Genomic DNA, 16672 nt, shown 5'->3' with positions numbered 1-16672 from the left:
GTGCATCAGCTGCTTAGAAATTCAAAAAAAAAAAAACTCAAGCATATGCCATGTTGCCTGCATCAGGTGCAACTTGACTTCCAGATGATTCCGCTGTATGGGTCCAGGTGGTACCATATCGTGATCCAAAGAAGGGGTCACAAAAATGCATTAAGTTCTATACGGCTCAATACCTTAGCTTCATCAAGAATTCACAAGGTGGATGAATATACTGAAGATCAATAGGGATTGTATCTTGCTAAAGAGAGATCAAGGGAAGAAAATTCACAAACAAAATTTTTGAAGCTTAAGTTGTTCACGTCACCTTACAATAAGTAGGTCACCCATACAAACAAGATAATTTAACAACCTAAGTTTTGATAGTATATGCCTCTGAGCCCACTCATCTAAGTAGTGGTGGTTGTACAAATGCTCTCGTGTATGTCAAACATCAACTCACGTTTCTTTTCCTGCCCTGAGATCAATTCAACACATCCTGCAAGCAATGTAAAAAATGTCAGCAGGATTCAAATATGAAACATCAGTGGTCCAAAAAAAAACATGATAACACTAGACTACACATGCAGCAAAGATAGTAGAATGCGATATCTGGTGTGAACCAAACTGCTTGGAAACAAACTATTAACTTTCACAGTATGAACCAAGCTATATACGAATTGTACATCATACTACTCTTAGAAATCATTTTGTCAAGTATATGTAGGATAACATGGTCTCCCTGTGCTGTCACACTAAATCAAAATTAATCTTGTAATGGTAAACACACAACATTGACCCACATAGAAGCTTCCAGTCAGATACGGTCAAGGAAACAAATAAATAAGGCTCAAAATGTGCAAAATACAACCATGCACAACTCAGAAAGGTGAACCCTGTAAGAGACTACCAAGATGTAGAGCTAGTATTACATAAGAAATTTGCAGACTACCAATCAGGACCCACTTATATCAACCAAATCTATAATTCATCCTGCCAGGTAAAATAAGATACAAACAGCTGCAAAGTAGTTAAATGATCATGAGCCCTGTCATTATGGACAAACAAAATGTAGTTGGCTGGCATATATTATTTCAATTTTAATGTACCTGCCTTGACAAGATAACCAGGGAGCAAACATTGAAATGATGCATACATAAGCCAGAAGGAAAATGATAGCTACGCCACATCAGTCAGCAGACCTTGTATGTCAGCGAAGAAAAACCACATCCCAAAGCTCGTATCAGCCACTCAGCTGACAGAACCATCAAGTTTAATTGTCTTACCAAATATGGAGTCCTATTCTGCAACAAAGTCTCAACTCTGTTTAACCTAGGCAACAGAGCGCGAACAGAAAAGATACTCTGCATGGCAAAGCTGTGGCCAAGGTGTGTTCATTATTTGCCCCAACCAGCCTTCCAAGACATTCCCCAAAGATGCAGCATTTATTTGGATGGATGGCAAATGCCCAAATTTTGGCATACCCATAACAATTCTATTGAATTCTGTCTTATTGCCAATCAATGGCCAACTAAGAGCAACTCCAGCAATAGCCTCCAAATGCTAAATGGGGGCTGCCTCTATTTTGCTTCAACTGCAGCAATAACCCTCAATTCTGATTTGTAATAGAGGGCTCCCTAGAGACCCCTAGGAATGGAGGGTGGAAGAGGGGATTTGGAGGCCTCCTCAAAATAGAGGGCCTAGTAGGGATTTTGCTGGAGTGTATCTTTTTTGTTTATCCCTCTAAACTTGAGATAGGGGGGCTGTTTAGAGGGTCTGCTGGAGTTGCACTAATAGCTAACAAAACTTTAGCTTTGCAGCAATTTTTTTTTTGGCAAGGTTGGGTAGGTTGTGACAGAAATTAAGACACAAAGAATCAAACTTTTGTGTTTTGTAATCAATAGTAGAATCAAATACTCCCCATTCCTTCAAACAGTAATCAATAATCCACAATTCCACATAAAAGGGTGATAATCCAACCATATAACCACAGCTACGACGCTTCGAAAATTTTGTAGCTAAATTTTACTCCCCTAATCGTACTGCACCAAAATCCACTAAGCTAAAATTTCCCCACAATTACTGAAACCACAACGAAATCAGGCTTTACCATCTCGCCGCGCACGGGGGACCGCCTCAGGCGACGGCGACTGGGCTCGGGCCCGGCTTGTGGGGCGGCTCCTTGGCTTCGGCGAAGTCCTCGGCGTTGTAGACGACGGTGAGGAAGAGGGAGCACGAGGGGCACCGCGCAATCTCCTCCCCGAGGCGGAGGTCCTCGAGCGTGATCTGGAAGAGGTCGCCGCAGGGGCACGGGTACGTGTACGCCTTCAGCTCCGCGTTCCACTCCATGTCCTCGATCTCCACCTCGTCGTACGCCGACATCTCGCCGCAAAACCCTAGCCTCCGACCGCGCCCGCAACCAGAAAACCAGCTGCCAGAGCTAGCGAGGCCACAGCCACCAGCCAACAGGGTCTTCCTGGTCGCGGGGAGAGGGGGCCCCGTCGCCCGGAGCTGTAGACGTCGTCACGCAGAGCAGCGCAGCAAGTCTTGGTGAGGGCGCTGGCCGGCGGCGCGTAGGGACTAGGGCTGCGGCGCGGCTGCGCGCCTGCGAGGAGCTGGTGGTGCGCACGGGCCGAGCGGCTGGGGAGTGGAGGGGACAGGTCGGCGCGTGCAGGATCGGGGCGGCGGGGGCGCAGGGCACCGGCGCTGTGGCGGGCTGGTGGCCAGGGACGGGCGAGTGCAGGGCGAGGGAGGCGACGACTAGGGCTGCGACGGACGAGGAATTAGGGGTAAGGCTAGGGTTTCATGAGTTAGCTGGGCCGCTGGGTGCCTAGGCCGGCTTAGTATTTGGGCTGGCTCGTTTCTTCGGCTCGCGAGCCAGCTGGCTTGATAAACCTCCTAATTAAAACTTTAGCTTGACTTAGTATTTTTTAAGGAGCCGAATCGAGCCAAATTACTAATGAATCGAGCATGAAACAGAAGGGGCCATACGCGCATATCAGCATGCCAGCCGCCGCGCGCTCCTGCCACCCGCGCAGATGGCAACGAGCGACGGAGCAGAGCCGGATCCGGCCGCCGTCGTCGTGAGAGAGGAGGGAGCGAGGCCAGCCGCTCGCTGGCGGTGGGGGAGAGGGAGCGTGGAGGGCCGGTGCGGCGAGGCGGAGAGGAGGGGTGCGCGCCAGCCGCTCGCCGGCGGTGGGCGGAGGGGCGCGCCGGCGTGTGGCCGATGGGGGAGGGTGCGCAGTGAGAGAATGACAAAAACAAAAGGGTTTTTTTCATATATTTATACCTCTTGAAAAGGTTATGGACCTAAGTGGCACAATTTAACAAGTTTATGGTGCCAGATTTCGATTTTGCGAATTCGTGGACCTAAATGGCACCTGATGATAAGTTCGAGGACCGTTGGTGTATTTAACTCTAGTATTTTTTAACGAGCCGAACCGAGCCAAATTACTAATGAATCGATCAAACGAGCACGAGCTAATGAGTCATTCAACCTTAACCAGAAGACGCGTCGGTGTTTCGCGCCGCCGCAAGGAGGCAGTTGCGTGAAGGTTAAGGCGGTGGTGATGCTAATTTTTGGATTACCCCTTTGCGAACATGTAATTTAATTATTACGGAAATACGCTCGAGGAGAAAGTCAGAAACCGCGGCGGACACAGCGTGCGGTTTCCGCCCAAAACGGACGCGGAACACGCACCCGATGCCAGCACGACTCGGAACCGACCACCGGCTCTTTTGCGAAAAAGCCCTCGACCGGCTGCTATATTTACCCGACGCTCCCCCCACTTCTCTCCCCAAGTTCCCCAGACCTTCGCGACACCGCCACGGCACAGCACGCGCTCGCCCGCCCGCCGCACGCGCAGCTCCGTCTCCCAGGCTGCGAGCCCCGACCCTAACCGCGTGACGTGAAGGCGTCCATGGCGCGCGTGCTCTCCTCCCGGGCGGCGATCCTGGCGCGCCGCCTCGGGGCCCAGGCCCAGCCCCAGCCCGGCGTGGTCCTGAGCCGCCGGCACAACCACACCCGCCGGCGTGCGGCGGAGGTTCCCGAAGCGGACGCCGCGGGGCCGTCGAACACGCCATCGGACGCCGCCGCGGTGGCACGGCGGCTGGAGGAGGCGATCGACGGCGCCATGGCGCGGATGGCCGAGCCCGAGTGGGCGCCGTTCCGGCCCGGGACGTCCTACTTCGTGCCACCCCGGCCCGCCGGCGCGGCCCTGGGGATCCTAGCGCTCGTCGGCCACGGTGGTGGGTTCGTGGAGTCAGCGCCGCCGCGGCGGGAGCTCTCCGCCGACGAGGCCCGCGCCGTCGCCGCCGCCTCCCGCGGGCACCCGTGCTCGACCTACTTCATCGATGGTAAGAAATTGAACTACTTGTGATCTCTATTTCAATAATCCAATGTGCGGCACAAGTCTGAACTGAAACGCATTGCATAAGATGTAAGAACCGCGAGAATTCAGAAATAATGAGCTTTTTTTACTTCATTTTAGCTATGTTCCTCTTCAATCCGAGCTGATGTGTGGCTCCTGCTTAGTAAAAGTTCTGTCTTACATGGAGTGTTGATGAATATGCAGGCCACTTTCCGGATGAAATGAAGAGCTCAAGTCTGGATAGTCCAGCTGAAGAGGACTGAATGTAAGGGGTTTCCTGCTACCTGTTGCACTGGATGAAATTGGGGATCAAGAAAAGGTGCCCCTTTTCATGGTCTCCTATCACTTACTCCTATTGTACAAAAGTTTGGAACACTGAATTCGTGATCTACTGTAGACCATAAAATTGTACCGAATTCATGTGATCTTCTAATTTTTATGTAAGACTTACCAATAAATAAAATCACGATTTCGTGGTCTTTTCTGATTTTGTCTGACTTCTGGGATGTATGATGGTAAACATGCGGGAATTTAGGTGATATTGGTGTACAAGTCAAAACTGTGTATCATATGGACATCACAGTGGCCATATTAGTTTCCAAATATGACTATATGAGTACTACAGCAGTACAGAGTATAGTCAAACATACAGTATTCAAAATTTTTGAACTATACAAGTTGCTCCTCAGAATTTCCAATGCTGTGAATGATGGAAATTAGGGTGCTTTAGGAACAAAAAGTGCAATTCAGACTAAATTTGAATTGCTTTGTTTTGGCGGAGTAGCCATTGCAACGAGGCTACTGAATGGATCACCAAAGGGATTGGATAGCGCGGCTTGAGAAGAACCAGCAGAATAATGAGACTGCTGGTATGTTTGAGGCGGCAACATCACCATCTGCCGTTGCTGCTGTACCTGAAAGTACTGCTGCTGTTGTGCCTGGTAATATTGCTGCTGCTCTGCCATCATAGCTAACTGCACATTTGACGGTGGCGCGAAGCTGTTTGACATGGCAAATGGATCGTTGGAGTCAAACGGGTTTGCTGCAAGACTTCCTGTGTAGGTCACACTGGCTATTTGCTGCCTCCTTGCATCATCTTCATAAAGGCTGTCTAGCAATAGCTTGTCAAAACCCCCAGCCTGTTGATCAAATGCAAAATTATAAGCTCTGATGACTGGTTTTACTTAAATTTGTTATTAACTTGTGACCACATCTTTTGTGTTAATAATCTGTCCCATGATCATATTTTCTCTAGGGATACCAAAGTTATACATACCAATTGATTTTCCATTTGTTGATTTGTGTGGTTACTTGGAGCAGTAACCAGTGCCAATTCCCATCCAGACTTGTCAAGGGCAAACAAGTCTCGAGAATTTGACATCTTGTTTTCATTCCCTACATTTAAGAGACAAATTACTAATGATAGTGCACTATGCATAGCACATATGATCTTTCTATAGTAAAAGAATTCTCTGCACAAAATAACATCAATCAAAACTGCTGATATTGCAGTTGTGCTTAATATAATTTACTAATGAGCAGTGCATGGATATCATAAACACTGAACCTGGTGCCACAATAGCAAGAGCCAGTGCATTGCTTGCTTCAAGGTCTGCGATCATGGGGTTTACCTCTTCATCCAAGTTCTGCAAGTAATATAGTAGCAAGAACATGAGGCTCAGAAACTGATACTCAGCTGAACAGTAGATTGTTCAAGGGACATGGAGTAAATACTAATAGGTCCCCAGTGATCGTTGGTGGTTGAGGTTCCACTGCTTCTTCTGCAGGTTCAGCAGCGAGTTGCGGTTCTTCTTCAGGCTCTGCAGGTACTTGTTTTACCTCTTCCACTAGTTTCTCGGTTTCTTGTGGAGCTGCTTCTTCATTATCACTAGGCTGATTCTCCTCGTTTTCCTGGTTTAGAAAATAGCACGAATAATCATAACATTATCATTTTTCTCCTCCAGGTTCTGGCATTTTGCAGTGTTCCTAATACTGAAAGCACTCACCAAACTCTTACTCTCAATGTTGGCTCGGGGTGCTTCTCTGATGTACTCTTCCATAGTCACAAGAAATGAAGGAGGCGGCTGCATACCAGTAAGTAGTAGCACTGTCACTATCAGTAAATGACTAATAGTACAATCTAGTGTGCAGAGGGCACACGTTTTATATCATTGCCAAATGATATTTAAATGACAAGCATTTTTTACACTTGACTGGTACAGTCAGCGATGTAAATACTACTATCTTCCCTTAAATTATGGAGATTTATCTGTTAAAATCAGTAATTAATGACTGATGGAACATACCTGCCTCAGAGTAGGAAATTGGAAAGTCCTGGCCAGATCAAGATGTTTGCACTGGTCGTAGAAATTAGAAAGCTTTTCTGCCTGTGAAATTGATGAATCCACACCATGACAATATTAGAAACAGCTAGTTCATCCAAATATGCTAGATGGTACTCTGCATAGTTTCTATACCTGCTGGCCAGCTCGTTTATAGATTTCAAGAGCCTTGATCGCATCATATTTTGGCATATCAAAATACTGCATCACATAAGAGATACAAGTATTCAGCTTATGTTCAGACGACGGACATATAAATACATGGAAAAGGCATCTCACCGTACCATATCAACAAGATTGATGATGCCATCATTGATTGAACAGTATATTTTGAAACTTTCCTTCAAAACCTAGGGCCCATAAGACCTCTGTAAGACTTAAGACTATAAGGAAATGGACACTATTCTTTACCAAAAAGCTGTCAGAACGAGTTTCAGACTCACAAGGGCTAGCGCATACTGTACAAGGTAATTTGCACAGGCTGCACCTTCAGGCTGCAAAGTGATGATGGAAAATGAAATGACATGCCAATATCAGAGAGTTGCATCCACTGGCTTGATACAGTTTCTTATTTTCAAGCTTAGTACTACTGTTCCTTATTCTTCAAACCTGGCAGTAAATAAGCCTGAGAAGCAGTTTCTGCAGTGCAGGCAACTGATCCAAAAGATCTGCGAGTGGAAGGGTTCTTGTTCTGCTGTGTGCCTGGAATTCATCAAGGTTCAGCACAGCGCTACTCATGTGTCAAACAACTCAAAATGATGCCAAGCAAGACTGCAAGATGTTGGTTCGAAGCATGGAAAAGCTAACCTTGCCAGACGCCTGGGGTAATTTCAGCAGACGATCAGCTTCAACATCATACTTGAGAACCCTGAAGCACTCCACCCGTTCATCTAGGTAGAGCGCGTACGTGCGAACCCAAGCAGAGCAATCCCAAGCTGGAGGAAGGAGTGAGCAGAGAATCTATGTTCAGATATGAACCACTGGGAGGCCACATTTTTTGGACTCCCCTAGAAAAATGCAGATTTGTTTAGACCATGGACTTTCTGACAGTTTTACAATCTACATCCTTGAGCCATAAATTTGGCTCCTTCAGTAGCCAAGAGGCTGCAATTATGCAATATATGGACAAGATCCCTATCCCTACTCTCGGTTATCTATATTCAATATACTACATATACGAATTATCCAAAAGAAAAAAGACAATGCAGAATGAACACAACCCACCTAATGGGCTGGAGTCATCCTTGAAATGCGGGATCTGCAGAATGTTTCCTCTGTATGAATACGTCAGGAAATCCTCCCTGAATGTGCCATCGCCTTCTCTGAGTAGCCTGTGGATCACTATCAACGTTTTCACTGCAACCTGTAACCAAGAAATGGGTCGAGACCCAGTCATGTCTGTCCTTCACAAAATGCCACAAAACGTGCAATTTTCAGAAGCTATTCATCTCTCAAGGTCGGAAAACAAAACATAATCCGGGCAACCAGAAAACAAACGACCCAACCAAGGGTCACCATCGGCTCATGGGCAGTTAAGCTAAAGAAATGATTGGATCGAGGACCATCATCGATTCATGAACAAGGAGCGAGGAGGAGCAAGACCCACTATCCAATTCTTGGTCTTGGTCAGCCTCCTCGCCAGCGTGCATATCGAGTAGGCGACGTCAGCCCGCGGGCGATGCGCAGAGGTCGCGTAGAGTATCCCTGCAAGGAGCAGAGAGACCCGGCCATGAGCACCTGCCGGCCCCGACAGGAATCGATCCCGGCGGATACGACGATACGATCCGCATTTCAACCAGGATTGATCAGAAACAGAGGCGGCGCGGGCACTCACTCCTGAGGTGGCGCTCCTTGGGCGGGCACTCGACGTGGTTGGTCGCCTTCACGATGGCGATGTCCAACTCCTGCGAGAGATTCAGAAATTGAATTAGAGGCGAATCTTCTTATCGTAGGTGGATGAGCGGCGAAGCGCCATGGCCGGCCGGAAGGAAGATCTGGATCGGGGAGCGGATGGGGAGGCGTCGTCGTCAGCGATTCATCGTCACCTTGTACTCGCTGTTGAAGTTGGCGAGGCCGACCTTGGTGGAGTCCTTGAGCGCGCCGTAGGCCTTGCGCCACGTCCCGGAACCCATGCCCGCGCGCCCGGCGCCGCCGTGCCCCGCCGCCGCCGCGCGCCCCCACGGGCCACGATCGCCGCTCACGCACCGGCGGACCGACCTCCCCGCGTGCCAGCCAACTCGCTCCCCGGACCCAAGTTTAGCGCGCCACGGACGGAGAGGGCCCCACCAAGGGAGGAGGACGGGAGGCGCGGGCTCGCGTCATTTTGGTGGGAAGCAAAGCAAGCAGGGCGGCGACGCGCGTGCGCGCCCGGGCCGCGCCGGGACTCCCTCTACCAGCCCTTGGCCCGGCCCAGCAGCAGCAGATAACTTGATTCGAAAAAAAAAATTCCTTTATACATTCGGAGAGAATCCGAGTTAATGCCTACTCCCTCCGTTCCAAAATAAATACAATTCTAGGACTGTCAATGCTAGATGCAAATTACCAAATTGTCTCTTGTCTTTTGTAAGAAAAATATAGACATTTGCTTGTCTTTTGTACAAAAAATTTCCGGAGACTCTTATCTTTTGTTGTTGCTAGGTCAAAATTGCATTTTTTGTGAGACAAATTTTGAACCATAGAATTGCATTTATTTTGAGAAGGCGGGAGTAGACAATAAAACCGTCTATATGAACTCCTCGGAGTCATCATACCGGACACATAACCTCCTTGAGCGATTTGAGGGTGAGGTGGCAACGGTTTTTCTCCTTTTCTTTCAGACTTATTTTGGCTGAATCTTTGAAAAAATTATAGTAAATTGAAAAACATAAAATAGAAAATTCAAATTTGTTGGATTTCACATGAGTAGATCTATGCAACTAAAATAAACATAAAAAATGAGGAAAACCGCTGCAACTTCAGCCTCAAACCGCTCAGGGAGCTCATATATCCAGTTTCGCGAGTCTAGGGAGGTAAAAAGATTTTTTTTTCTATTTTTTGAAGGAAAAAGTCTTTTGTACCTGCTTGGACAATGAAACTGTCCAACTGGATTCCTCGGACTCACCATATCAGACACGTGACCTTCTTTCGTTGGTTTTTCTCCTTTTATTTTATATTTATTTTGGTTGAATTTTAAAAAAAATCATAGTAAATAATTAAAAAATCATAAAATGAAAAATCCATTTTTGTTGAACTTCATATAAGCAGATCTATGCAGTGAACATATGATATGATATGATATAATCTAGTAAAAGAATTTCATGTACTTTTAGATATATACTTTATATAATTAATTCATAGCTACAGTTTACGTGGTCTATTTTATGGTGAACTAATCATTATATGCTTGAGATTATATGCTTGAGCTGTAGTAATAATTTTTATGCTCATTGGTGTCCGCTTTGGTGTCCTCGCTGACGGAGATGAAATTTCCTAAGCAGCAAAAAAGAAGACATGCAAGCCAAGGACATTTTCAAGCAAAGACAATGAAGACACTGTAAGTAAAGCCTTTCTGCCCTCAGCGTTCTACGTATCTTCCATTGTCCAAAGTTAGCCTCTCAAGCAAGGACATCACCCGGAGTTTTACGAGGCCCTAGAAACGGTGAGAATCGACTATCCAGACCAGTCCTCATGAATCACCTAGCTCTTCAAATTGTCTACCAAGCTATGCTTCTGCCACATCATTTTAACTTAGGTGCCACGACACATTCCGAAGTGTGTATTTTAGCCTTTTTCAGTTTACGATATACCAGGAGTTTACAGAGACAGGACTGACGATGACTGTGGCACTCGGGAACTACACATTGTGATTCAGAGTTCTTATAAGGAAACTATACATTGTGCTTCATCTTCCAGTCATATGCATGGATGTTCCTGGTGTGAAGATGACAGCTGTAGGCCTGTAGAACACCAGTTTACAACCCATGCTAAGTTGCTAACAAAATTGACCGGCGCTTCAGGCCTGCATGATACAATACAGCCTGGATTTTGATCTCTCTCTTTCTCATACACACGCATACAAAAATAAAAAAACTTCCAGTCTCCATCGCAGCGAGTAGGCCTCCAGCTGTATCGGCTTTTTACTCTTCCTTTCTTTGTATTCTGTATGCCTTTTGGTCTTCAAATGCCTTTTCTTTGCTTTTGTTTACAAAGACACCAAAACGCACAGTACAATGGTGTATTGGGCGTGGAAGGGGACTTTCGCTGTGTGAAGGCACGATGCATATAGACACACAATACATCTCTTCTAGTTCGAACTTCATCTGGGAAAAACCGAACCACTGTATCGACACCGACTTGTGACAGGACTGGTGCAAGAGCTCCCTAATTGTATGCTTCTTCTTCCCCTTTTAGTCTGTAGACAAAACCTGCTGGAAAGAATAAAAGCGATCAGACCTCACACACAGCAGTAGGGTGAAACAGTAAGACATTTTGTTAGCTCTTAAAGGCTCAATGTGGTACCTTCACATAGAACAATTCACATCTGATAGATGTACATCTTTCAGCGTTTCTGATTGCTCCCCAGACGATTCTTAAGCTACAAAGATAAAAAATTGATTAGACTAGTTTCAAACAGCAAATCCATGGCAAATCTATAGTGTACTCAGAGTTCTAATAGGTATGACTAGTGGTCATGTGAGCCCAACGATACAATCATCAGGCAATTTCGCATAAGGCCCTACAACTCAGTTCTTTTGACATGGAGTTCAGTTTCTCTTCATGGAGATATCCATTCATCTTCTTAGTGATAAGCAGTGTAACGCTTGCTTGCTCCTAGACAGAATTTTCAAGCAAAACTATATAGAGGCGATTCGGCTACTCTGCAACTTATCGAGCTTCAGCCAGAGCACAAGAACAGATAATTACATATGTTGTGTTCAGGTAAGTGCCTAAGACCACCAATGCATTCATAGCAGCACATGACTAGATGATGATCCAGATTTTACAATATTTTTGTAGTTTTACGAACCAGTGGATGGCCCTTCTAGATCAAGAGGTATCCCCCAAAAAAACATAATCTCCGTAAAGAGGAAGGGCTCAATTTTCATTTAAGCAAGCACAACACATCAGATTATCAGGTCAGAAAATAGAAAGAAAAACTGTAGTCAGTTCCTTGTTTGTCCTGTTCAAATAAGGAAATAACACTTATGGACATGATGCAAATAATGTGTCGATCATAACAACTTCCGGTATCAGAATGAACATACCTTATTTATGTACTTCAATTGCTCAAGAACCTCATCAGTCTCCAATTCCTACAAGGGAAAAGATAATATAGAAATCAGTTTCTCAAAAAATTGTGGCATTTTTAATTGAATTGGTACGAATAATGTAAAGTAGCAACCATGATGTTATCATTTATTACATAGAAGTTCAATAGCTAAGTCAGATTTTTCAAACAGAAGCGGATGTACTTGGAGCTGAACATGAATAAAACATCCAAAGATCTAAAGAAGGGATGCGAATAGATCATATAAACATAACAAACCCAAATAAGGTACCATCAATTGTAAGTAGCTTGCCTTAATTCTAATGCCGTTAGAGGCTGACATAAGACAAGCAAGCGCCTTCCCAAAAGGCCACATAAAAAACAAAACTACATCGAAGTCAAGTATAACAGGAATGTACCTGCGGAACAGCACAATCAGCGTGGATAGGATCCCAAATAACCGAACATGAACAGTCCCAGTTGCTTGATTGAACAACAAACAATGGTGCCCTGCCAAAGGTCCATGCAGTAAAAAAAAGGCATAAACATATATAACATTATGTGTTAACATGGCCGTGTATGCACAAACATAGAAATACAAGAAAAGCAGTCATTTGGAATGGAGTGTATACCTCCTCCATTTACCGCATGCAACTCCTGTGTCTAGAACTTCTCGGCACTGGATCCAATTACCAATACTTGTTTTCTTATCCTGTAAACACTGCAAAAGCAACACAGAATGTCAGGAAGGGTGCCTCGTAATAGGTATTAATGAAATTTTCTGCAGATTAACATTTATCATGTTCAAAGTGGGCAGAGACATACACCCAGCATCGTTGTTTCATTAGGATCAAGTTCAGTGGGCTCAGCAAAGTGATCTTCGTTGCTGCACAAAGAATGTGGCACTAACATTAGAGATTGTATATGATAACATCAAAGTTGCAAGCAATAATAGCACAAATAAAACTGCACTTTCACATGTTTAGGTACACATGTAACTTCAGAGGATTTGAAAAAGAAATCTAGGGGCGAACGTTATATGAGGTGAAAAATATTGTCTGGACCAACTCGAACAATTTCTGATCAATACACATAGTAAATTACCAATCTTCAGGAATAGTAGTTAAGTTGAAGTTGCCTCTCCCATCGCATTAACAATAGAAATCAAAATAAACTTTATTAAGAAGAGTAAGTAAGCATACCTAGAAATAGGACCAGACCATTCTGGAACATCCGCTTGAAACTTACTACCAATCCTCGCCTCACTTTCATATGATTCAGCATCCACCAACATATCTTGAATAGGACCAAGACCTCGGCGAGGTCTTTGAATGTCCTTGGGTAATTCACGTCTGGGTCTCGTCAACTTCCCATGGTGCCTCTTAGGTTTCTTTCTTTTACAGACCAGGCAATACCACGCTTCCTCTGGTATTTTCTTGACACGTGGTTTGCAGCACGATAAATGAAATGCTTCTTCACAACAATCACAAATTAACATTTTGGATGGATCTTCCAGTGACCCACATCTCATGCATTCAAATAAAGGACTGCTTTGATTATCATCATGGTCTATGGTACTTGATGTTCTGCTAAGTTCTGAACATTTAGTGGGGAATATTTCACTTTTGAGGATGAAGATACAAAGGTCCCTCGCTGATGTTAATTCTGTTAATGGTTTTGCAGCGTTAGTATCAGGCAATGAACACTCCCAAGCATCTTTAATCCTCTGACCAATGTAAGGCGGCATGCTTGATGCAGATGATGCCTGTCCATTATTGCCATTAGAATGTGATCCTGCTGGAATTTCTACATTTGAAGAAACCATACATGACTTGCCATCTGCGCTGTGTTCTGGAGATGAGATATATCCCGTAGTTGTGAAGTTTCTCGCTGTACCCTCTCTCATATTTCCATTTGCCAGAAGGGGGTCATATTCCTCATCCATCTTCCTTCGTTTATTCAAATAGAAATCATCTTCTGAAGCAGGAATTGAATAAATACTGTCGGCAGGCAGCAAATTCGAGTTCAAGGATGAATCGACGATTTTTATTACAGATGATCTGAATTCCTTCTTCCGGCATATATGGGATTCTCTGCAGATTTCATTTGAGCATCTACTTGATTTTAAAGTCATGTCTTCAGTTGAGAACAACTGTGATGCTCCCACCAAAATCACAGGCTCAATAGATAGCTTGCTTTGGCAAAGGATAGTGTAACTGAAGCAGATCCAGTGCTCTATTTATTTCCACAAAAAATAATGGAATCACTCAGAAGTAAAAATAGATAGCAGACAAAGATATATAGGATTACTATGTAAGGGCTGGGACAAACAAGATAAAATAAAATTGTTCAAAATGGTTAAATAAAGGTAATAGTATACTATTAGTATTTTTGATGTCTGACATTCCTTAACTGTCTATACAGCACTTCACACAGTGTCATCAGGACAAGATCTCAAATGCCAAAATCAAACTCCAATTGAGGTCCAATAATGTTCAATATGACCAAAACTGAAAATAAAAAGAAGGGGAACTGGAGTGTTTGCAGTTTGCACAATTCATACTTGTTTGAAAAAAAATGGCGTGAACAAATATAGTGCAACTGTGCAAAGTTAATGTTCGTGTGAGGCTGCTGAAATTTAGTGCAAGCCTTTTATTTCAAAAAAAAATTAGTGCAAGCCTGACACCCATGGCCCATGGGGCTGCTGAAAATATGCTTCAGTTACACTATCCCGGTAGATAGGGTGTAGCATCTTTGTTTAATTTGACCCATGATCGAGAAATGAGGGGAACACCTCAAGATAAAAATCGGGCTGCTTACCACCAATGAAATTTGCCGAGGAGTTTGAAGACACAATATAGCAGTGACCTAGCTGAAGTGCCTCCAAGAAACAATTTGAGATGGTATCATTTCTCGATGACTTAATCACACAAAGGGAGGTGAAGTGGTTTCGGGTTCTTGCAACGGAGATAGGTGGCCTTTATTTTTACAAATAAGGATTTGAGGTGAGAAATGAAGGGACGACGCGTATAGATCTAGGGTTTCTTATTCGCGGTAATCTAGAAGTTATAACTTTAAAATGATCGATATTCGCTATGGGTAAACGGGTACCGGATCCGAACTAAGGTATTTAAAGCACACAAATCAAGTTCCATGATATAGGCACAATTGCACAAATTCTCCAATCCCCACTCATACATATTACCTTCCCAAATCCTAACCAAATCCAGCAAGATCTTCCACCCCGAACACCTAAATCTGCACAATCCTAACCCCATCAACAACAAGCTAACCACCTCCACCAACTTGGGTCGTGTACTCAATCACACAAGAAACAAGCATATCAATCAGAATCAATCACTGCGTAATATTAAGTAAAAGTTCACCACAAAATGAAAATTCCAGAACAAATCGCAGGGGAGGGGAGAAGAGAGGTTACCCACGCTCCTCGGTGGGCTTCGCCGAAATGGACTCTGCAGCAGATTCTCCTGGTGCTGGGAGGATTTTATAGCAGGGGGCGGGGGAGATCACCGAGGTTTTCTCGCTTCATGGGCGCCCGTCTCCAAATGGAAATGGCAACGGTAAAGCTTTTTTTCTGCACGGTAAGCCGGCAGTGCTTGCTTAACGGACAGATAAAAATGGGAGTGGGGATAGAGAAAGAAACGAGAGAGGAGAGCAAGAGTACGATCACCCCGACCACGAGGCCACGACCAAGGATAATTACCTGCCTGAGCAAGTGTATTTATCCGGTCAGGCCCACGATCAACCGTAGAGAAGAGACTTTTTTTTTCATTTTAAGTATTGTTGAGAGAAGAAAGGTACTTATCTTAAAGTAAGGTGTATGACCTGTGCTCAATAGGTTTTCGAAAAGAAAGAAAAGGAATCTTTCGAGAAGTAGTTTAATGGATTTGTATCTAAAAGCAGGACTAGAGCTCTACCAAACTGATATTTTTTTTCTGGACATAGTTGCATAGCATATACTGCCTTCGTTTTTTTATGTCGTGTTAGGTTTGTCTCAAATCAAATCTAACTAACTTTGATCAAATCAATCTCTACCTCTACTATTTTTAAAGCAAACAATGTTTCATTGGCCCCTAATCAGAATCCGGACAAATCAATTAGAATTATAATCGGAATCCGGACAAATCAATCAGAATCCTAATCGGAACACGGACAATCAATATCTCGCACAACTACGGCACGGCATGTACACGAAGTGAAAGAACACAAAATTGATGGGACTCCGGAAATCTATTATATTATCTGTAGGGGCACTATGCTAGTAGAAAATATAGTAACAATTAGCTCTATCTTTATGAATATATCTGAGATGATGGATCAATGGACGTGCGAGAACTAATTCTTCAATATAGAGTGATTTCATGACTTAAAATGATTTTATATGATAATATAATCTAAACCTTAAGAGTAAATGATTCCAAATGTTTCTATATGACTATAAATGATTTTAAGGACGAAGTGATTCCATGCACGAATTTTAACTTTGAATTCTCATTTCTTTCGTGCATAGAAAATGATTCTTTGTGTGATGGGAATCAGGAGAATCTAGTTTTTTTTTCATTTCAGATGATTATCTTGCAAGCTGCTATAAGAGCTCTGCTAAACTAGCCTTGAAATTAACAAAGTTACTCATAAGTGCCTCACTTCAATGAGCACGTTGTTTACCAGTGAAAATCGCTATTAATTTCATTTCCAGAGTAAATCCTGCAAAATATGAT

General features: G+C 44.1%; 4 protein-coding genes and 1 long non-coding RNA gene across 7 annotated transcripts; 2 read left to right on the top strand and 3 right to left on the bottom strand.

The window, feature by feature from the left end:
- Nucleotides 1-146: 146 nt before the first annotated feature.
- LOC120671510 (diphthamide biosynthesis protein 3-like) lies at nucleotides 147-2792 on the bottom strand. Its single transcript, XM_039951867.1, has 2 exons — nucleotides 2087-2792; nucleotides 147-475 (listed from the first exon to the last, which is right to left on the bottom strand). Exon 1 carries the CDS (start codon nucleotides 2356-2358, stop codon nucleotides 2113-2115), a length of 246 nt encoding a protein of 81 aa, XP_039807801.1. The 5' UTR covers nucleotides 2359-2792; the 3' UTR covers nucleotides 147-475; nucleotides 2087-2112.
- A 973-nt stretch (nucleotides 2793-3765) lies between these two features.
- On the top strand, nucleotides 3766-4833 carry LOC120671508. Its single transcript, XM_039951865.1, has 2 exons — nucleotides 3766-4332; nucleotides 4551-4833. Exons 1-2 carry the CDS (start codon nucleotides 3897-3899, stop codon nucleotides 4607-4609), a joined length of 495 nt encoding a protein of 164 aa, XP_039807799.1. The 5' UTR covers nucleotides 3766-3896; the 3' UTR covers nucleotides 4610-4833.
- A 96-nt stretch (nucleotides 4834-4929) lies between these two features.
- On the bottom strand, nucleotides 4930-9038 carry LOC120671507 (putative clathrin assembly protein At5g57200). Its single transcript, XM_039951864.1, has 15 exons — nucleotides 8734-9038; nucleotides 8523-8592; nucleotides 8295-8392; nucleotides 7913-8051; nucleotides 7496-7623; nucleotides 7298-7390; nucleotides 7132-7182; nucleotides 6973-7038; nucleotides 6824-6889; nucleotides 6653-6733; nucleotides 6353-6430; nucleotides 6081-6257; nucleotides 5914-5992; nucleotides 5623-5741; nucleotides 4930-5485 (listed from the first exon to the last, which is right to left on the bottom strand). Exons 1-15 carry the CDS (start codon nucleotides 8818-8820, stop codon nucleotides 5093-5095), a joined length of 1725 nt encoding a protein of 574 aa, XP_039807798.1. The 5' UTR covers nucleotides 8821-9038; the 3' UTR covers nucleotides 4930-5092.
- Nucleotides 5273-7831, top strand: LOC120671509. Of its 2 annotated transcripts, XR_005673667.1 has the most exons (3): nucleotides 5273-5404; nucleotides 5889-6172; nucleotides 6311-7831. It is a non-coding gene; the product is annotated as an uncharacterized LOC120671509 (long non-coding RNA). The 2 variants fall into 2 exon arrangements; XR_005673666.1 differs by lacking the exon at nucleotides 5273-5404 and having other exon boundaries at nucleotides 5813-6172.
- A 1457-nt stretch (nucleotides 9039-10495) lies between the features above and the next one.
- On the bottom strand, nucleotides 10496-15769 carry LOC120671505. 2 transcript variants are annotated; one of them, XM_039951862.1, is made up of 9 exons: nucleotides 15658-15769; nucleotides 15373-15528; nucleotides 13136-14168; nucleotides 12759-12819; nucleotides 12566-12654; nucleotides 12353-12443; nucleotides 11932-11979; nucleotides 11186-11261; nucleotides 10496-11091 (listed from the first exon to the last, which is right to left on the bottom strand). In XM_039951862.1, the coding sequence occupies exons 3-8, from the start codon at nucleotides 14065-14067 to the stop codon at nucleotides 11226-11228; spliced, it is 1257 nt and encodes a 418-aa protein (XP_039807796.1). In that variant the 5' UTR covers nucleotides 14068-14168; nucleotides 15373-15528; nucleotides 15658-15769; the 3' UTR covers nucleotides 10496-11091; nucleotides 11186-11225. The 2 variants fall into 2 exon arrangements, with proteins under 2 accessions (XP_039807796.1, XP_039807797.1); XM_039951863.1 differs by lacking the exon at nucleotides 15658-15769 and having other exon boundaries at nucleotides 10496-11094; nucleotides 15373-15650.
- Nucleotides 15770-16672: the final 903 nt, after the last annotated feature.

Source organism: Panicum virgatum, chromosome 4N, assembly GCF_016808335.1.
Source record: "Panicum virgatum strain AP13 chromosome 4N, P.virgatum_v5, whole genome shotgun sequence".
NCBI lineage: Eukaryota > Viridiplantae > Streptophyta > Magnoliopsida > Poales > Poaceae > Panicum > Panicum virgatum.
This window is presented reverse-complemented; position numbering and strand designations above follow the sequence as displayed.